General features: G+C 39.9%; 2 protein-coding genes and 1 pseudogene across 2 annotated transcripts; all 3 read left to right on the top strand.

Annotated features, from left to right (window-relative positions):
* The first annotated feature begins 1,617 nt into the window (after positions 1-1,617).
* LOC107625453 (putative glycosyltransferase STELLO1) lies at positions 1,618-6,006 on the top strand. The gene is made up of 3 exons (XM_016328087.3): positions 1,618-3,737; positions 4,604-4,730; positions 5,216-6,006. Exons 1-3 carry the CDS (start codon positions 2,038-2,040, stop codon positions 5,684-5,686), a joined length of 2,298 nt encoding a protein of 765 aa, XP_016183573.1. The 5' UTR covers positions 1,618-2,037; the 3' UTR covers positions 5,687-6,006.
* Positions 6,007-6,766: 760 nt separating this feature from the next.
* LOC148574803 (uncharacterized) lies at positions 6,767-7,657 on the top strand. Its single transcript, XM_088504727.1, has one exon. The coding sequence runs from the start codon at positions 6,773-6,775 to the stop codon at positions 7,655-7,657; it is 885 nt and encodes a 294-aa protein (XP_088360853.1). The 5' UTR covers positions 6,767-6,772.
* A 6,227-nt stretch (positions 7,658-13,884) lies between these two features.
* LOC148574802 (uncharacterized) lies at positions 13,885-16,473 on the top strand (annotated as a pseudogene).
* Positions 16,474-21,705: the final 5,232 nt, after the last annotated feature.

The raw sequence follows: 21,705 nt of genomic DNA, 5'->3' as shown, positions 1-21,705 counted from the left end.
GAAAATTTCTTGGTTGGATGATGCTTTGGTTGCTGGTTTTAGCTTGGTTACTACTGTTTGTTATTGTGTTTTGATATATTAAGTGTGAAAATTGTTGAATGGATAAGCATTGCTGCTGAAGTTTGTTTGTTTATGCTGAATTTGTAGATTACGTGCTAGGTGTTTGATTAAATGCCTCTATGATGCTTTGAGTTTGAACTAAGTTCAATATCGATTCATTAATTCCTTCATACTCCATATAATGACTCAATACTCTTATTTATATTCCTAACAATCTCTAACAGGTTAACCAACTAATTAAGCATCCTAACATTAGTTGGATCGTAACATATTTACTAATTAATTTGTTTATTTTTTGAGTCTCCTTTCTACTCCCATAAGAGAGTAGAGGTCATAGAAAAAGATAGAGGAGTGAAAGGTGTGGCAATTTGAATGCAAGATGAGGATCGAGAATAAAATTGAAAGAGGGTAAGATGTAAACAAATAAAAGAGACAAAGACAGAGATAGCGAAGAAGATGAGGATAACAACGATAGCAGCAAAGGTAGCAATGACAACTACAGTGGTGTGACAAACGTAATAATGGTAGGTGTAAATGAGGTTCAGAAAAAGGATTAGAGATGATGACCAGGATAATGATAAAAAATAGTATAGTAGGAATAAAAATTAATAATTTGAATAGAAGAAATGTTACGTACAAAATTAATAGAAAAAGGACAAATAAGTCCCTGATTTTTTGTCCCACGGACATTATAGTCCCTCACCATTTGAAAATACTTTTAAATCTCTCATCTCCTTAAAAGCTGGACAGATTAGTCCCTCCTTAAAAGTTGGGTTTGACGGAGACATTTGTACAGAGGAACTAATCTGTCCAACTTTTAAGAGAGTGAGAGACTTAAAAGCATTTTTAAATAGTCAGGAACAAAAATGTTCGTAGAATAAAAAGTCAAGGACTTATTTGTCTTTTTCTCAAGTTAATATAAATTAAAAGTGGTAGACAATTTTATAATTTTATAATTTTAAATTGAGTTTAAAAATTATTTATTTTATTTTTATGTAAAATTTATTTTCACCAAAAAATTAAATTCTAAAAGGAATACTTTACCTTTAATTTTAGTATATTTGTAATTCGTAAAACAATTACTATTCCAAAGAACGGTATTTTGATCATAAATTGGGACAAAAGCTTTTTTTTTTTTTTTCTACGGAAGAAAACCTAAAATGTAAAAATGACTTGCTAACCATTCGTGAAGCAGATCGAAAGAAACCCATCAAAAGTAGGGTGCCATCCCAACTTACCAAGATTAACCGCCTTTGCAAGTCATCTCTACTTTTGAAGAGTGGGGAGAATGAAATTTGGGTTTGGCTCATAAAACATTTGCTAAAAGTAGTTTTCAACTTTATTTATAATGTTAACAAATACTTTTATCCAAACTGAAAAAGAAAAATTGCTGCTTGCAGAAACAACAAGTAATCAAAGCTACAAAAACAATAATTGCAGTTATTACAGCTTCCATCTGTCATTTGTCACCTTTTATAATCCAACAATAATTGCAGTTATTACAATAATGTGATGGGTAATGTGAAATACTACCTAATAAGTCCATTTTCCAACACCAAACCAAACCTTATATTATACACCAAATAATATAATAATAATAATAATAATAACAGTCATTATAAAAAAAAATGCGAGAGAGGAGAAGAAGAAGATTCCACCACACCAAACTACTACTATTTACAGTTGCATTCAAGCCTAAGGAACCGACACACTCAACCATATACCTGTCGGCAACAACACCAGTAGCTTACATCATCACACTTCAGAGAGTTCAGAAAAAGGAAAAAGGAATTGTAAACTAGTTTCTTTTGATTTGGTTTTCAGAGATACTCGTTCATGTTGGAAGAGGAAGAAGACAGTGTTTGCGTTTCAACAACTAAACTAAGTGAGTGTTGAAACTGATTCACCTTCAAGTCAAGCTCTTAACAGAATCAGTAAAACTTAAAAACGCATTGATTTGAGTTTCAACGCTCTCAAATGTTAGTCCAAGAGCGTTCAGCTCCCAAATCCACAAACTCTAAACCCAATTCAAGAACCAATGGATCTCTTCCAACGAATCGATTTGCGGAGACGAAGAACCTTGACTTCTCGGCGTGGGTTTCCGAGAATCTCTACAAGATCGTCGCCGTCGTGGCCCTGGCCGCCACCGTCGCCGCTCTCTTCTTCCTCCGCAATGTCGGCGACACCGCCGCGCTCCTTTGCTTCGAGAAGCAAGCACATGACCTCGAGAAGATCGCGTTCCCACGCGTTGATTGGAACAACATAGCTCCCATTCGGGATACGGCATCGAAGTTCGCGAATTTTCGGACGGAACGGTGGATCGTGGTGTCCGTTTCCGGTTACCCCTCCGATTCGCTCCGTGGTCTTGTGAAGATCAAAGGCTGGCAGGTTCTTGCGATAGGGAACTCGAGAACGCCCTCGGATTGGAGCTTGAAAGGTGCGATCTATTTATCACTGGAAATGCAGGCTAATTTGGGGTTTAGGGTTGTTGAATTCCTTCCTTATGATTCATATGTTAGGAAAACTGTTGGGTATTTGTTTGCGATTCAGCACGGTGCTAAGAAGATCTTTGATGCTGATGATAGAGGGGATGTGATTGATGGAGATTTGGGTAAGCATTTTGATGTGGAGTTGATTGGGGAGGGTGCTAGGCAAGAGGTTTTATTACAGTATAGTCATGATAATCCGAATCGAACCGTTGTGAATCCATATGTACATTTCGGGCAGCGTTCAGTTTGGCCTAGAGGTTTACCTTTGGAGAATGTAGGTGAAATTGGGCATGAGGAGTTTTACACTGAAGTGTTTGGTGGAAAGCAGTTTATACAGCAGGGGATTTCAAATGGGCTCCCAGATGTAGATTCAGTGTTTTATTTTACGCGCAAGTCAGGATTAGAGGCTTTTGATATTAGATTCGATAAGCACGCCCCCAAGGTGGCGCTGCCGCAGGGTATGATGGTTCCTGTTAATTCTTTTAACACGATGTATCATTCGCCTGCGTTTTGGGCTTTGATGCTTCCAGTGTCTGTTAGCACAATGGCCTCCGATGTGTTGAGAGGTTACTGGGGACAGAGGCTTCTTTGGGAAGTCGGTGGTTATGTTGCGGTTTATCCCCCTACTGTACATAGATATGACAAGATCGAGGCCTATCCTTTTTCAGAAGAGAAAGATCTACATGTTAATGTTGGTCGTTTGATCAATTATTTGGTTTTGTGGAAATCCAATAAGCATAGATTGTTTGAGAAGATTTTGGATTTAAGCTATGCAATGGCTGAGGAGGGCTTTTGGACCGAGAAGGATGTGAAACTTACAGCTGCTTGGCTGCAGGACTTGTTAGCTGTTGGCTACCAGCAGCCAAGGTTGATGTCGCTGGAATTGGGACGTCCAAGAGCGAATATTGGTCATGGTGATCGCAGGGAATTCATCCCACAGAAATTGCCATCTGTTCACCTTGGTGTTGAAGAGACGGGAACTGTGAATTATGAGATTGCAAATTTGATCCGATGGAGGAAAACTTTTGGGAATGTTGTGCTTATTTTATATTGCAGTGGGCCTGTGGAACGTACAGCCCTTGAATGGAGATTGCTTTATGGGAGAGTGTTCAGAACTGTAGTTATTTTGTCTGAAAAGAAGGACATGGACCTTGTTGTACAGGAAGGCAAATTGGACAAAGCATACAGGTAAGTCAAGTCATATATATATATATATCTCAGCAAGTGATAGCTATTTTATGACTATGTTACTTCGGCATTATTTAGCTAAATATATTTGGCAACTGAATACTTGTGGATCTTCACAAATTACATAAGATGTTTTATTTTTATAATTACAAAAGTAAGGATCTAAGTGGTCATAAATTGGTGTCAACGGGCAGCAAATGATTTCTAGTTCATTTAAGAGTAACATAAAACCATATGAAGTGTGGTTGTCTGATGGCTGCCTCCCGAAGTAACTTGCACATAAATTGCTTATATGTTGAGCTGTTTTAAAATATAAATTGCGCTTGTTCAGCAGAAAAGATACATTTGCCATTGCATTAGGCATTTTAATATCTGTATAGTAGATATTCTGTAGGATTACTGGATTAGTAACTACCAATGGGAATTTGAAAGAGTAATATAGAAACATTTCTAATTTTTCCTGTGAAGCATTTATCCATAAAAGATTGATTTTGGAGTCTACGTTGGATCTCAAACTGTAATTGTGCATGGACACTGATTAGGAGTAGGTCAGAAGAAGGTGGCGGTGGGATTGGGGGGAATATATTTTGAACTATCACTTTTGTATGTTTTAACAGACATTTGTGGATCGATTGTGTCTGAATATGGTATGGTCCCACTAGCGTATGGAAATGCTAGCCTTTTTTCTCTTTCAATTTTTCCTTTTCTTTTTCTTTTTCTTTTTTTTCAAAGTCCCTGGCACATTATTGTTGAAAAAGCATTTATTTGTTAACAGGAAATGCACTGACCTGTGTCATAGAACTAGAGATAGATTTAGATTGCTAGTCTTTTTCTACTTGATATAATTTTTAATCTCCTGTTTCCAGGTACCTGCCAAAAATATTTGATCAATTTAGCAGTGCGGAAGGATTCTTGTTCCTACAGGATAATACCATTCTTAATTATTGGAACTTAGTACAAGCAGACAAAACTAAGCTATGGATCACTAATAAGGTATTCCTGTTACACTGTTTCCTTTCCTTCCATCTAAAGTACATAACTCTTGTTTACAACTTCATGTAGAATTATCAGTAAAGGATTATTTGTGTCTTTCAGAAATGCTGATATTAATGTACTGTCACTGTAAAGCTTTTCTGTATGATCAATTAACTATATGTTTTCATGATAAGGGTTTAAATTCTCAAGTTGTGTTATCATAGTCAATTTCATGATATCTCAACATGTGATGGATAATATGACAAGGGTTTGTCATGAATAATATATCAAAATCAAATCCTTATTGTTTGCTTATGCTATTTTTCAGTTTACACCAGTACCTATTGAGTTTTGAATGCAATAAAATCCTTCTACTATTGAAATAGGCACTTATTTTCAAAACACTTCCAAAAATCATTATGAACCCCTTCCTGAAATGTATAGCTAAGTTTTGATAGAACGTTAGAACTCCTTCTCACTCTGACAATTTCTTTGGGATCCAGTTATCCGAGTCTTGGACACCTGTATTAACCAAAGGCGGCAATTCAGATTGGTTATCGCAACAAGCAAGCATGGTACAGCAGGTTGTTAGCATGATGCCAGCACACTTTCAAGTGAATTACAAGGAATTTAGTCCCAACGAAAAGAACCTCTTACTTTGCAATTCTGAGGTATTTTATGTTCCTCAGCGCCTTGTCAGTGATTTCATTGAGCTTGTTAGCCTAATTGGCGATCTGGATATCCATCAGAAGGTTGCAATTCCTATGTTCTTTGTGTCCATGGATTCCCCACAGAATTTCGACCCTGTTCTTGACACAACAATCTACAAGCAAAAATTCCCCACTAATTCTTCCGCTCTTTATTCGGCTAAAGTCCCTGCTGTGCATCCATGGACTGTGTCAAGTGAGCAAGATTTCATAAAGCTTATTAGAATCATGGCAGAAGGTGATCCACTCCTAATGGAGTTAGTTTGAGAGTACACAAGAAACATGCAACACTCACTTAGCTCTTACACAATCTTTTCAATCAAAAACACTGTTACAGAGTCTTTTTGTTTCTCTTTTTCTTCCTCTAAAAATTTTTTGGTAGGGATGTTCCCCCACCCCCCCCCCCCCTTTTCTCTCTCTCTCTCTCTCTCTCCTCTCTTTTCTCTTCTCTTTTACCCCCTCATTGTAGATTTGCTCCACAGAGAAGATGTATTCATCATTTTCCCCTTCTTTTATGTGAAAATATGAATTGATATGTATTTGTTTTCATTATTGTAATCCATTCTCTCCATTGAGAGCTTCTCTTTGCCTCCGAATCCCTTTTAAACAGTTAACAATTTAACATTGGTTCATTTTGGTATGACTATGGAGGGAATCCAAATCCCTTATATTGTATGAATCTGACAGAATGGCATAACCTGTAAGTTGTGTGTCTATATATGGCAATGGGTTATAATCCGTTGACGCCAAGTGTATGTCAAATTTGCAATATTGAATAATTTTTCATAGATTTTGAATTTCGTAAATTCAATGGTTGAATTAGGATTTTTCAACTTGTATAATTTTTTATAAAATTCGAAAGTGATTTGTTATTTCCATCATAAACTTTATTTTCACGTATAATATAGTTTTAGGTTCGATATTATAAACATCAAATTTTGGACAAATCACTTAGATAAATCGATGCCAACTTAATATTACGCAAATCACCCAAATAAAAAATCATTACGTGTACGTCCCTAGAGGACATTTCTATGTAAATAGATGCAGCCAAATTTGATTTAGCATAGTTTTATATAAATCGAAACAGACAAATTCGATTTAGTAGACATTCATGTAAATCGAATTAGCTCCCATCGATTTATGCATGTATGGTTACATTTCCATGTAAATCGAAGTCCCCTAATTCGATTTACCTGCTTCAAGATCAACATGAATAAATCGAATTAGGGGAGGTAGATTTACTATAGTTTCAGCAAAATATATAAATGGATGCTGGAAAATTCAATTTAGTAGGGTGCGAATATATATAAATAGCTGTGGAATGTGAATTCTTCCATAGTGAGCCACATAATGGCTAGTGATGAGAGTTTCTTAGTTTTGGTGCACTATAGAGGGTCGATTAAGAAAAAAATGCGTTATGGAATTAAGTTTATTAATAAGGATCCGCTTAGTATTTTCATGAAACTTTCGATGAGTTTCACCGAGTTTCAGGATACTATAATCAGAAAATTGGGGCTGCAAGGAGTGAAACGGGTGGAGAAGTTATTCTACAGAATTCTGATATCTATTTTGCGAGATGATGTGAAGTATGATTTGTTTATCATAGGCAGCGACGAAGATCTGGAAGTTTTGTTCCATTGTCGTAGGCAATTTCCGGAGGTGAGGACTCCTGAGCTGTTGGCCAAACTTGTGGATGTGCATGTGGTCTCTAGTTCAGGAGGTTCTAACCGAAATCCTTTGCCTTCAGCCACGGCAGCATGCTCTAGTTTGAGACCTATTGGTGCCTCTTCATCTTTGTCCATGATTGAGCCTGAGGCAGTTTTGGTGGCCTCCCCATCCTTCACTGCTGAATTAAACCTCACTCGTTACAAAGAAAGGGTTGACACTGGGCCCGTAGTTGATGTTGTGATTGTGATGGCCGACATTGATGATGTGTTACCAAAATCCCGACAAGGTGGAGCATCGGATGGTGTGGAAGATGTATTTCAGGATGAGGATGATGATGATGTGGAGCCTGCCAAGATTGCCGATGATAACGACGATGAGGATGTGAGGAATACTCCAGTTGGGGGTGCTGGAGCAGCTAGTTCAGAAACTCCTCAATACCCCCCACCCCCCACCCCCCGGGGCGCACTTTTCAAATTTGGACTTGGATGCCATGAGACAGCAGGGGGAACCTACCGTGCCTATCGGATTTGGCGCCAGAGACACACAGGATACAAGAGGACTAGCTGAGTTCCAAGTTGGTTAACAGTTTCAGGATAAAGAGGAGGTCGTGTTGAGTGTGAAAAATTATAGTATCTGACGTGGGGTTGAGTTTAAAGTGTTAGAATCCGATTACCACAAGTACCATGGAAAGTGCAAGTATTTTGACAACGGGTGTACATAGTTTATTCGTATCAGTCTCCGGCACCGCAGAGGTATTTGAGAGGTAAAACGGTACAATAGACCGCATATTTGTCTGGCCACTTCGATATCCAGTGATCATAGGAGGCTAGATTACCATGTGATCTCGGCTTTCATACTGCCTATGATTAGAGTCGATGCTGCAGTGTCGATCAAGGTACTTCAGAATGCGACAGAGGCCCATTTTGATTTCAGACCGACTTACAGGAGGGTTTCGATGGCTAAGTAGAAGGCTGTGGCTCAAACTTACGGAGACTAGAAAGAGTCATATAATGAGTTGCGACGATGGGTGCTAGGTGTACAGATGACAATACCGGAAGTGTTGTAGTACTGAGGACGAGTCCTGTGCGACTGGGTGGCAAGTGGATGAGGAGCAAGCATAATTCCATCGACGTTTTTGGACCTTCTCACCGTGTATCGAGGCATTCCAACATTGCAAGCTTCTGGTTAGTGTCAACAGGATCCACTTGTACGGCAAATACAGTGGTACACTGCTAGTTGCAATTGCTCAAGACGGCAATTCCAATATCATTCCTGTTGCATTCGCACTTGGTAATCGAAATTTTGCTTGTAAATGTGTCTACCTGTGCTCAGGCCACACATAAATAACATATAACACGAGTACCAAGTCTAAGTATCACACAACACGAGCCCCAAACTTAAATAACATACAACACGAGTACCAAACTTAAATAACAAACAACAAACTTAAAATAACTCAATAATAACACAGCAAACTACTAAATCAAAAGAGATGCGATCCTGTGCCACAACGGCGGGGGTGTCTGATCCTCCGTGATCTCTGCGCTAGAGGGACATCATCGTCGCCATCTCTGTTGTCGTCATGCTCCATCTCGCCGTTTTTTTCGCCCTCATGCTCCATCTCGAGAGGTATGCGCTCGTGTGTCGTCGATGGCCCGTCCTGTGTAGTTGTACCTGTAGCAAATGCCGAGGCAGGGATCCCACCCAACGCAAAAGTCTCATCGTCGAATCCAGATGGTGGCTCATTAAGGTCCACACCTAGAGGTGTATGGGGGCCACCTACCTGAGATCTGCATCGTGCCACACCATCATCCTGCATGATGACCCTAATCTCCTCAAGAAAGTGTGACCCTCCGTACTCCGCGTCGAGACCCTCGCTGCCCAGAAAGTTGAATAGCATCTCACCTGAGCTAATCCACGTCTGAGTCTCATGTACATCCCCGTCACTGCTAGGACACCCAACAAAGTAATCACCAAATCCTCGCCCAGCATCTTCGCCCCCTCCACCATCACAAAATGATCCACCACCAAAGGTATCGCACCCAACACCGCCATAACCACCACCTCCATCACCACCACCACCCCAACCACCAACGCCTCCTCCACCTCCACCAACATTAGCAACTCCACTCGTGCCACCCACAAAACCATTATGTCCACCTCAACTAGAACTAACTCTAGTATCATGCCCACAACCGCATCCTCCATCACCTCCGTCATCGCCATTGTCATCCGGACCACCACCACCACTACCATCATCCTCTCCGGCTCGCCCTTCACGTCGAGGTCTGCCTCGATGGCCACCGCCACCCCTGGCCCCTCTACGACCTCTACCCCTCCCCTCCATCACACCGATAGCACCATCAAGCTACCTCCACTCACGCTTACTAGCTCATGTTCCCACACGAGCTCTTTGCTTGGCACAACAGTTATCCAAAACATCATGCATCTGATCCATCTGTGGAGCCTGACCTGGACCTCTCTGCAATGCCTCCGGCAAGATTGGGTCTACTCTGGGGTCTCCGAATAATAGCTCAGGTGACAAGAATTTCCTCCCATACTAATATCACCAATCTAGGTACTCATGAGAGGGTCTTGGATCAGGAACAACATTAAACCATAAGACATGGTCTGCCCTGTGATCCCAATGAATGTGCCAGCCATGTAACATACTAGGAAATCACCAATCGCTGCCTCGGCCATCCTTCGACATTAGAAAATCGATGTTCAATATGGACAATGGCCGATGTTGTACTCCTCCAAACTGAGGTAGAACCCGATCCACCTGATGCCACTCTATGACAGCAAAGTATATCAATGCCGTCGCAGACCTCCATAATGTTTTGTGATGTGGCTCTAGTATCTCGGGATGCACTACCTGCAAGACGTCTGGCAAGCTGTACGGCATCCAAACGAACTAAAAAGGCAATTTGGTCCAACATAACGCTTAATCTCTAGTAACCTCACAAAATAAGTCAAGAACTAAACACTAAACTGTTTAGTACTCGCATCGTGAGGACAAAGTAAATCTATCCATAGTCTGCAGTGCACGGCTCGAAGTCCCTTCTCGCTCGGCGTCGGTTGATAACCTGACTACTTGCCACCCAATAAACGTTATTAACAACTGACAAAAATATAAATATAGAAAATAACTAGTAGTCAATTGCATACATCGAGGCCAACGGCCAGTGAAAGGCATCAAACTCGTCGGGCCTAAAACCCAAGAACCTCCAAAAGATCCATGACTGAAGGAGCTGTTGAGGACCTGCCAATTTAACCACATTCTTGTTGGCTACACGGCATAGGCACCTGTGTAACCACGACAGAGTGGCAGATCACCAGCTATAACTGCCCATATCCTCTAACCTCGCTATGTAGGCAGCCACCTGAAATGCATACGAGTACCGGACTTGTCACCGAAGAGCTGCGTCGATAGTAGCATCATAATGTACGCTCTAGTATACCTCCGGACGGTCTCCTCGTCTACCCCCTTGGGAAGGTCACTGAACATCCGCTGCATCCAAGTGCAGTTCACAGTGAACTTGTCGATGCAGTTCGGTGGCGACATCACAGCCAACAACTCCTCAAACCAAGCCCATGCCGGACGGCCTCCTTCGATGTACCACTCGAAGTCTATCAAACATCCACTAACGTACTGACCGTCGATCGGGAGCCCTAGCTGGTAGGCTACATCCTGTAACGTAACCATGCACACACCGAATGGCAGATGAAAGGTATAAGTCTCCAGACACTATGTCTCCATAAATGCACTGATTAATGGCTCATCCAACATAAACCAGTGATCATTGAGTCTTGCGAGATAGGCCAGGCCAGCCATCTGAACGTACGACATGATCCTATCGTCTAACGGCACACCATGCTGCCTCTTCATGTTCAAGATGCAATGGTGGGATTGCATGACATTGAAAAAATACTCTTACAATCATAAAACTTTACCAAAAATATATCATCTAAAACGGATAATTTTTATTATAGATTTACTTTAACCAGATATCTATTAAACTCTCAGAATCCCTTATCTAACATGCATTTTTTATTTGTATACTCTAACACACTACCATCTTTATATCAATACTCTAACCCCTGTTCGAGATTTATAGATTCTATCAATTATAATATTCAAGTTCTAAACAGTTTAATATCAGTAAGTAGCTTCTAGCACATTGCTACCCCTAAATCAAATCTCTAACTACAACTTTAAGTTTACACATTCTAATCATGTTAATAAACAAGATATAACCGATTTAAACAAAACTAACACATAGTTTATTTCTTACAGAAAATAAAATAAAATTTAAATTTTATTTTACTAACCTCGTCATAAATGCTACTAGCGATATGTGCGACTCCATCCAAGCGGTAGATTCGATTCGGGTCGTCTTTCATTTTGATAGGCTGCGTCGCTTTCTCTAGATTTGGTGGGGTATAGGATGGTGAAATATAATTCGAATGAAGTGAATTCGAATTATATATATAGATAGCCACCGTGCATGTAAATCGAAACAGGACAAGTAGATTTACATTGAGCATTCGTTCTTATATAAATCGAATTAGGGGGTAGTTTTACTATTGGGTAAATCAAAACCACCCAATTCGAATGACTATGGGCACAAAACCATGGGGTAATTCGAACTACTCTCGTTCGAATTACTATGAATAGGTAAAACCGGCTGCGTTGCTTACTAAATCTATGGGGCCTGTATCGATTTACTTAAAGCATGCTTAAATTGAGATGATGTAATTCTATTTATGTCTATCTCAACTTTTTCTAATAAATCTATGCAGCCTGATTCGAATTACTACTAGAAATTGTAATTCAAATTATGCTTATTTGATTTACATAGTAACACTCTTTGGGAGATCCATGTACCATTATTTGGTTTGGGTGATATATGTAATTTTTTCATGCATTTGGTTTATCTTAGTCATTTGTCCTCAAATTTTGGACCTGCTTATGTCCAAAATTTTTAGAATTTGTTATATTAAACAAGGGTTAAGTACTTTTTTTCACGAATCAATTTGGGTTGGTTGAGTGGTCAGTTCATTTGTTTGTTTAAACAAGCGTCAGGCATTCGAATTTTGCTTTGTGTATGCAGCAACTTATTGGCCAGCGGAGTCAGTAAAATATCCTTAAATGAAGTTCAGATCTGTGGCGAATTAGTTCTTAATCTGCTGAGTTGGAGGATATCATAGGCAACAAAAAATAATATTTTTTCTCGTCCTTAAGGTTTTAGGCCAAAATTAAAATTGTCTCTAAGATTTTTTTTTTATCAAATTCATACTTAAAGTTAGAAATAGTTTCAAAATCACCCTTCTTTATCCCAATTTTATTTTTTGTACAAAACTATCCTCGACAAAAATAAAATTAAAAAACTCCTCCCTATCCTAAATTAGTACATGCCAGTAATTCCAAATTTCTAATCTTCTTTATCACTTCTATATTCCCATCATGTCTACCCCAATATGTAGATGGCCAAAAAATTTATACATGTATAAATTTAAACTGTTAAAATGTGATTGGAGTTTGTCTGTAAAAATGGGACCCGCATTGATGAGCAAATCATTATTATTAGGCCCACCATTAAATTGTTGGGAAAAGGAATATTAACAACAACAAAAAGTTTTAAAGTTTGTGTCTTATTTAAATTAGTTACATGATTCGAATTAATATTTAAGGAGTTTTTTTTTTTGTGTTGAGCCAGTTATTACATTTTTGGATTGTACTTAGGGACAAACCTTCTATATTAGTTTAACTTTTTGTTGCCGTGATAAAATTTTTTATGTATTAATTTGTTAGGAGTTTTGTTTTGTTTTTTATTTTTTATCAATTTGTGGGTGTTGTTGATTTCACTTACTATATAGTTGTTGTTGTCACCAAACTCTTTGATGGTTCGTCGAACTAGTTGCGATAATACTAAAGACTCTCACCGATTCTGATGCTGTTGTAGAGGATTCCTTTGCCACTGAATTGATTGTGATTCTCGAATTTTGCAAAGGTTTCTCCCTTTTCAACGTTTCATTCTCTATTAATTCACAAGTTAAATTTCCTCTTCTTAATATTATTGTCATTGTTATTGTTGTCTAGATCCAAAGAATAATTAGTGTTGTGATGGATTTAAATTGACGGATGAAGAATTGGGATTGGTGTTAGAGAGAGAGAATTTGTTTAAAGGATTATTAATTTTGTTAAGGATGATTTTAGAAAAAAAAAATTATAAGAATAATTTTGATTTTCATATAAGATCTTGGACCAAAAAAAGTATTTAATTCTATTAAACAATTTAATAGTTGGATCGATAAAATTTAAAATCTTTAAAAATATATTCGCAGGTGTAATATGGTATATACAGTGTAAACAATATATATGCAGATAAAAAATACTATTTGTATATAAAAAAAATCAATTATTATGTATTTGTTTATAAATACATGTATTATTTCATATATTTTTTATGTGTAATTTATTTTTTGGGTGTACAAAATAAAATAAGAAAGAAGAAAACAGAAATAGAAAACAATAAAAAATAACATTAATTACTAAGAACCACAATCACTCGTCAGAACCGAAATTATAGAATTATTTGGATTTTGGGCAGAGTCACTCCACCAAATCTGAATCTAGTTGTGCATCTTCTTTAGGGCACCCTTCTTTAGCCATCAAGTTTGCTACTTTATTAGCCTTTCTTTTAGATGAGGACAAAATAGATAACTCAAGCTTTTCGCTACTTTAATTCAAAAAAATCCTTTTGTAATATTCTTGTTTTCATGATTATATGGCAATTTCCAATCGTTAGTTAATAAGAATACCTATGCAAAGTCAGTTTCATAAACGATATTCTTAAACTGGTCTTCACAAGACACGATCAACCCCTCCAAATAGCAAATAGTTTAGCTCTCAAAATATTGATCAAAACTTTATTAGAACATCTTCGTAGTCAATTATCATTACGGTCTCTAATCAAACATCCAAATCTAGCTCATCCAACATTTTCAAGAACAATTCCATCACAATTTAATTTGACAAACCTAGCTGCAGGGTCGTCGACACTGATAAAAGAGTTGGGCATGAAGCAAGACATGACAAAAAGATAGCTGAAGAGCAATCTTTTGATAGAATCCAAGAATGATAAGCAACTTCCATGGCAGAATAGTTTTTACCGTTAATAACTGAATCATTCCTGTCTAACAAAATGCTCTAAAGGCCTGCAGAAAAATTTAATTGACGTATGAAGGTATTTACAAATTTAATTTATTAATATTAATATTTGCAGAAGGGGGTGATCATGGTGGTAGCTCCGATCAAACTAGGGGGGATTTGTTAAAAATGAAATCGGTGGACACTGGGATTGAAGTCCACGGGAATGGTGGGGTGAAGGAAGTGGAAGCCTCAGTGATACCGGATAATCTGGCTTGGCTTCAGAAGAGTCTCATAGGGAGTACATCAACGGTTATTGACTATCGATTATTGAAGGAAATAGCAAGTACGGAGTGGCCTAACGTAATTAACGTGTGTGACATGGGGCGTACAAAGCCATGTTGACCTTTGATAGTGCTAGTGGTTTGGAAGAGGCACTGGGATCTGGCTTGGGCAGTTTACTGCAGTTCTTTGGTAATGTTAGCCGATGGGAGGAGCATGTGCGCTGCGATAAGAGAAGAGTGTGGCTTGAGTGCGTTGGACTGCCGCTACAGGTTTGGTCAGAAGATACGTTCTATAAGATTGGAAGCCTATGGGGTGATGTGGTGTGCCGTGATGAGGATACAATTTCCTGTTTGTCATTTGGCGCTGGACGTGTTCTGATCGATACATGCAGGTTTGACGTCATTCATGAACAGATTCGTGTGTTGGTAGGAACAAAGGGTTTTGATATCTTCGTTACGGAGAAGGGGGTAATGTATCTCGAGTAGCAGGGCCTGTGATGAACGATGGTTTGGCCGAAAAATGTAGTTCCTCAGTAGGAGCTGGTCATTCAACTGAGAACAGACTAGGACACGGTGAGGGTTACCGGGGTCACATACAGCGGCTGGAGTGGGGTACAGAGGCAGAATTGTTGGCCTTGGTGAACAGAGAGGACGATCAACAAAGGGGTAGAATCGTAATTCACTCAGAGGATTTGAATGAGTGGAGTAACGGATCTTTGGGTTCTAAAACGGTAAGAGCAGTAAGTAAGGAAATCAATTCCAAAGAGAAAATTGCTGATGTTACGGGATCCCTGGCTAGCAGCGAGGAGGTTAATTCGGAACAGACTTTGTCATGGGATTATGGAAGACATTATGTGCGGAAGGGAGTTGGTTTGAGTAAGGCTGGAAGGGGATTGGAACTCACTGGGCCCACTCACCACAAAAATAGCACTGAGGCCCATTTTTCCCGTTCAAAGGCCAAGGGTATGCGTGTGGGCCAACACCGAAAAGACCAATTTGCTGCTCTTCATGCTGGACCGGGTAGGAACCGGGTCGGAGGCAATTTGGGGGGGGGGGGGCTAGATTACACAGAACGAATGAAGGGCTACGTGGGAGGGGAACTGACTTGTGGGTCTGACAGACAGGTCAAAGCCGGCGCTGCCTTTGTCACCGATGGGAGAGAGCCAGAGGGAGTGAGGAAGCTTGTGGCGTCGACTGGTGTGAGAGGAAAGGGGAGCCAGGATGCAGTCGGCGAGGATGGGGACCAGGCGCCGCTGTTGACGACAATTAACGGCGAGAAAGGGAGGGGGAGCCAGCGCACGGATGTGGAAGGCAGCCAAGTATATTTGACGAAGCTCGAGGTGGGCAAGGGTGTGGAACGTGTAGCGGAGGCGCAGACTGTAAATGGTGGAGAGCCTGGATTCGCTGAGATGAGGCTGATTCTCAATGGAGGTGTTGAAAGGGGGAGCACCGCTGGAGGGGTGGCTGAGGCGAGTGTATTGCGGGAACGAGGAGGGATGGGCTCGGACTAGGTGGGAGAGGAACCTGGCTCGGGTACTGGTGGTTATGGCGATGCAGAGGCACGACTCAATGGAGGACGCAGCGGTGAGGCTGGTTTAGGAGCAGATGAGATACACGAAATAGTGGCAGAGTCTGAGCTAGAGGAGGAAGACGTAGTTGAGGATCCAGCTGGCCTGGGGTTTGACAGTTGTGATGCTAGTAGTGAAGCAATCTCGGAAAAATCAGACAAAAGAGCGGAGGAAACGTATGAAAACAGGAAGGCATGGGAGCTTGCTATGGAGTCTGGAGCAGTGCAGTATGATGAGGAGGATGACATCATGGCGATACTGCAAGCACAAAATGAAGGGATTGCTCAGAAGAAGAAACAAGCGAAGCAGAAGGAGAAAGCAAGGAGAAGTCGCTCGAAAAATCGAAAAAAGGTGTGTATAAATGTGTTAAAATGAATTTTAACTCTTGGAATATTAGGGGGGTGGCGGGAGTAGGAAAAATAAGTATGGTGAAGAATTTTAGGAGGAAATTTAATCTGAGTATGCTAGGCTTGATAGAGACAAAGAAAGCAGCATTGACTAAGTTTGAAGTAGCCCAACTTTGGGGAAATGATGCAGTTCAATGGGAGTTTGTAGGAGCGGAAGGGGCGTCAGGTGGTATGCTATTGATGTGGAATGAAGCAGTGTTTAAGCTGTATAACTGTTATAAAGGGGATAGATGCTTATGTGTGGATGGTATGCTCTTGAGTAATAATTTCCATTGTGCTTTCTGCCTAGTATATGGTGCACATGCAATGGAGAAGCTGGTGGTTTGGGAAGAGTTAAGCTTTTTAGCGGAGGTATGTCAAGTACCAGTTTGTTATTTGGGGGACTTCAATGAGATTACTCAGGTGGAAGAGAGGAAAGGGGTTGTTTCTTTGACGACGTCTGCAGTAGATTTTAAATCATGGATTCAGGATATGGAGTTAGTCGACCTTGCACTGACTGACCGAACGTTCACTTGGTTCAGGGGCCAGTCCTGCAGTCGCATTGACAGGGTTCTGGTCAGTCTGGAGTGGTTAGAAAAATTTCCGGATACAAGACTGCGAGGAGGGCCTAGAGGATTATCGGACCATTGTCCGCTGATTGTGGATGTGACACGGATGAGAGGGGGGCCAAGACCTTTTCATAGCCTGGATTCTTGGTTTTCTCACGAAGGATTCCGGAGATTAGTAAAGGAGGAGTGGAGGAACTTGGGGGATGCTCCTTTCATGGATAAGTTGAAGGGGTTGACGATCCCACTCGGCAAGTGGCACAAGGAGAATTTTGGGAATATGGATATGAGGATTAAACAGTTTGAAGAAGAGATCAAGATAGTCGATGACTTGGTGAGCAACGGAGGGTATGACGAGACTATGGAAGCTAGAAGAAAGGCTCTTGTAAGCTCATGCAAGAAGTGGTATATTAGGAAGGAACTTCGTTGGAAGCAGATGTCCCGGTCCAGACATGCTAAGGAGATGGACAAAAATACTCGTTACTTTCACAACTTAGCCTCAGCTCGGAGGAGGAACAATCGAATTGATGCTCTAATGATCAATGGAAGGCTAGTACGGAATCAAGCCAGGATCAAGGTTGCTATACGAGAGTTCTATAAAGACTTATACCATCAGGAGACATCGCCTATTATAGGGTTTCGGGACGGGCTGGTAGAGCAGATAAGTGAGGAAGAGGCAACAGAGCTAGAGTTGATGCCATCTGTGGAAGAAATAAAGGAAGCAGTTTGGGACTGTGAGGCAACTAAGGCACCAGGAAGCGATGGGTATAATATGAACTTCATTAAGAAGTGTTGGGATGAGGTCGGTAGGGAGTTCACTGAGGCAGTGATGGGGTTTTTCTAATCTGCGGTGTTACCAAAGGATTCGAATGTCACTTGGGTGGCGCTAGCACCGAAGTTTGTTGGTTCCAAAGAAATTAAAGATCTTCGGCCGATTAGTATGGTGGGTTGTGTATACAAGGTTATTTCTAAGGTGTTGGTTCGGAGGATGCGAAAAGTTATGCCGGGTTTAGTTGGGGAGACTCAGAGTGCTTTTGTGAAGGGCAGGAAAATACATGATGGGGCTCTGATTGCCTGTGAAACTGTGCAGTGGCTGAAGGTAAAGAAGAAGAGCTCAGCGATAATCAAATTAGACTTTCAAAAGGCTTATGATAGGGTCAAGTGGAGTTTTGTGGATATTGTTTTGCACAAGATGGGATTTGGCTGTAGGTGGAGGGCTTGGATAAAGGAATGTGTCTGCTCTGCATCTATGTCGATTATAATAAATGGCTCCCCTACTAAGCCTTTCAAAAAAGAAAGGGGTCTAAGACAAGGAGACCCTTTGTCTCCCTTTCTATTTGTGCTAGTTGTGGATGTTCTCCATAGAATGATTCGGGAAGCTGTGAGGAATGAGCGTATTAGTCTGCTTTTGGTTGGGCGAGACAACATTGAGTTATCACACTTACAGTTTGCAGACGATACGATCCTGTTCTGTCCTACTGAGGAGGAAACTATCCGGAACTATCAACGATTGTTGCGTTGCTTTGAGCTGATGTTTGGGCTGAGCATTAACTTTGAAAAGTCTAGTTTTATTTCGGTTAATTGTGAGCGGCATTGGACCCGAAAGATGTGTCATCTATTGGGTTGCAAGGAGGCTTCTTTACCAGTCAGATACTTGGGCATCTCTCTGGGAGCAAACCCGAGGCTTGTTCGGACATGGAAACCGGTGATTGATAAGGTGGAAGAAAAGCTGAGTCTGTGGAAAGTAAAATCCCTCAATAAAGCGGGTAAGCTAGTCCTCATTAAATTGGTTCTTAATAGCCTGCCTATTTACTATCTCAGTTTGTACAAGATACCCAAGACAGTGGCGGAGAAGTTGATCTCACTACAAAGACGTTTCTTATGGAGTAAAGAGGATGGGGGGTATGGGATGCCGCTAGTAAAATGAGATATAGTAATGGCTCCAAAAAAGGCAGGAGGATTGGGAGTTGGTGATACAGTGGTTCGGAATACAGCCTTACTCTTTAAGTGGTGGTGGAGATTTTCGAAGGAGGACTGTCCTTTATGGAAGAAAGTTGTTTGCTCCTGCAATAACATGAATCCTTCTGTTATACTGAGTGGGCAACCAATACCTACAAGAGGGGGTCCTTGGAAGGAGATCTGTCAATTACAGATTAGAGAACCACAAGTGAGAGAAAGGGTGATCAGCGGCTTGTCCATGGAGGTAGGTAATGGCGGATTAATCCGGTTCTGGGAGGATAACTGGCTACCTAGTGGTCCATTGAAAGATGTGTTTCCAAGACTTTTCTCGGTCTCAAACCTCAAAGGATCCGTTATTGGGGAGTGTGGGTTATGGGATGGGTTAGAGTGGATTTGGAGTTTTCAATGGAGGAGAGTGCTATTCCAATGGGAGTTAGAGCTAGTAAACCAGCTTCAAGAGAGGCTACAAACATTAAAGTTAACAAATGAGAGAGAGGATAGTGTGGTATGGAAATTTGATAAATCTGGTATTTTTTCCACTAACTCCTTTGTGTAGGTGATACAAGCAGAGACTCTTTCGGAGGACATCACAACCTATAGTTTTACTAGTGCTATTTGGAGAGGTCTCGTACCTCCAAAGATCGAGCTATTTGCTTGGTTTGTGTTGGTTGTCAGGGTGAAAACCAAGGATAGATTGTGTAGATTAGGTGTTATTGCACATCAAGATAATTTGTGTGTGTTATGCTGTAAGTCTGAAGAGACTGCGTTTCATTTGTTTATTGAGTGTGAGCTCACTTGGCAGGTGTGGAGTGCTTGGCTATTCGCTCTTGGGAGGATTTGGACAATACTAGGTTCCTTAAAGGAGCACTTTTTAAGTTGGACGAATGGTTCAGTGCGGAAGGATGAGAGGAAGCGGTGGTTCGTTGAATTTTTTGCTGTTATATGGACAATCTGGCTGGAAAAAAATTGTAGAATTTTCAGAAATCAAGTATCTAGTGTGGAAGAAATTCTGAACAGGTCTTTCGAATTCTCTGACGAATGGCTTGGTGGTAAACCCTTTGGTTGTTGATGGCATTGCCGAAGATGGCTAGGGGTTATCATGTACGCTGAGTTGTCCGGTGTTGTTGCCTGGTTTCATGTGTTATTCTGGTTTGCTTTAATGCTCCACCTTGTGTGTTGAGCTCTTTCATTAAAAAAAAAACAGTTATTAACCGTTTAGTACCATTTAGTTGAAGGGACACAATCTTTTAAGGATTGTGTATGTTCAAAACATTGTGTCTATTGGCTAAAGGGACACAACTCTTTAAGAATTGTGTATATTCAAAATATTATATCTATTGGCAATAGAAAAGATACAACTATTTGTATACGTAACTAATAATAATTGCTACGTGCAATATGTATAAATAAGTCCTTGTCCACTATTTCGAATAAACAAATACTAAGTGTACATTTTAATCAACTACTAAGAGATTTTCTTTGTTCAAGAGAGTTGAGAATTTCTTACTATTGCTAATTAAGAAATTCTTAGGTTTCATTGTATCTTGGGAGAGTATTGTCATCAACCCTATAGCAACTAAGTGTGTGGACAAATATCTCTCTAAAGAAAGCGATCTAATCATTCCTTGAAACCACTACACAAATATAAGATTTTGTCATCTTACCATCTTCATATACCCAACAATTTTAGAGAGATATTACTTGAAGATGGCACAAGATCAAAACACTATGTTCAAGGTCATGAATCAAGAGTTTGTCAAGTTAGATCGCTTTTATGGGATGAACTTCAATAGTTGGAAGGACAAAATGATGTTTCTTCTTTCAGTTCTCAATCTTGTATATGTGATTAACTCAGACTACACCAATTGTCAATGCTGCTAGAAATTCCACACTGAAAGAGGAAGAAAAGATTGTTCAATTGAAGAAGAAATGTGATGCAGATACTATTACATGTCGAGATCATATGTTAATTCAATCACCATTGGAGATTTAGAAATCTTTCAAAGAAAAGTACAATATTAAATGACAAGGAACAGATAAGTTTATTATGATGAAATATTTTGAATTTATTATGAATGATACTATGCCTGTCATGGATCAAATTCATGAATTACAAATCCTTGTAAGTAGACTTCGTGATCTACAAGTGGTGATCCCTGAATCACTACAAGGTGAAGCATTATTGATATCATGTCATATCCATAATAGGATACCATCAAGACATAGAAAGGTTTCTCCTTATGAAATTTGGAAAGGAAGAAAACCTAATTTAAATTATTTTAAAGTGTGGGGGTGTTTAGCCTTTTATCGAGTTCCTGATCAAAAGAGAACCAAATTGGGGCCAAGAGTCATAAAAGGCACTTTTATAGGATATGCTCAAAATTCTAAAGCATATAGAATATTAGACTTAGTGTCTAATGTAGTTGTTGAATCAAGAGATGTAGAATTTATTGAAAATAAATTTATCAATGATTCAACTTCTAATTCAGAGTATCCCCAAAATGATACTAATATTTCACAAGAAATAAATTATCAAAACAATAAACGTCTAAGCGACAAAGAGTTGATTGAACCAAGGAAGAGCTTGAGAGTAAGAAAAGAAAAGGACTTGGGTCCAGATTTTATTTCTTCTCAGGCTATCACCTTTTTGGTAGAAGGAACTAAGAATTCTGTAACAAACAAGATTCCTATTGTTA

The sequence above is a fragment of the Arachis ipaensis genome, chromosome B2 (assembly GCF_059453495.1).
Source record: "Arachis ipaensis isolate K30076 ecotype BB chromosome B2, ASM5945349v1, whole genome shotgun sequence".
In the NCBI taxonomy this organism is placed as follows: Eukaryota; Viridiplantae; Streptophyta; class Magnoliopsida; order Fabales; family Fabaceae; genus Arachis; species Arachis ipaensis.
This window is presented reverse-complemented; position numbering and strand designations above follow the sequence as displayed.

Bases quoted from the DNA above. Each gene is read 5' to 3' on its own strand.
- LOC107625453 (XM_016328087.3), top strand. From the start codon at position 2,038: ATGTTAGTCCAAGAGCGTTCAGCTCCCAAATCCACAAACTCTAAACCC. The intron at 3,738-4,603 runs GTAAGTCAAGTC...TCCTGTTTCCAG, and splicing joins AAATTGGACAAAGCATACAG to GTACCTGCCAAAAATATTTG. The intron at 4,731-5,215 runs GTATTCCTGTTA...TTTGGGATCCAG, and splicing joins AGCTATGGATCACTAATAAG to TTATCCGAGTCTTGGACACC.
- LOC148574803 (XM_088504727.1), top strand. From the start codon at position 6,773: ATGGCTAGTGATGAGAGTTTCTTAGTTTTGGTGCACTATAGAGGGTCG.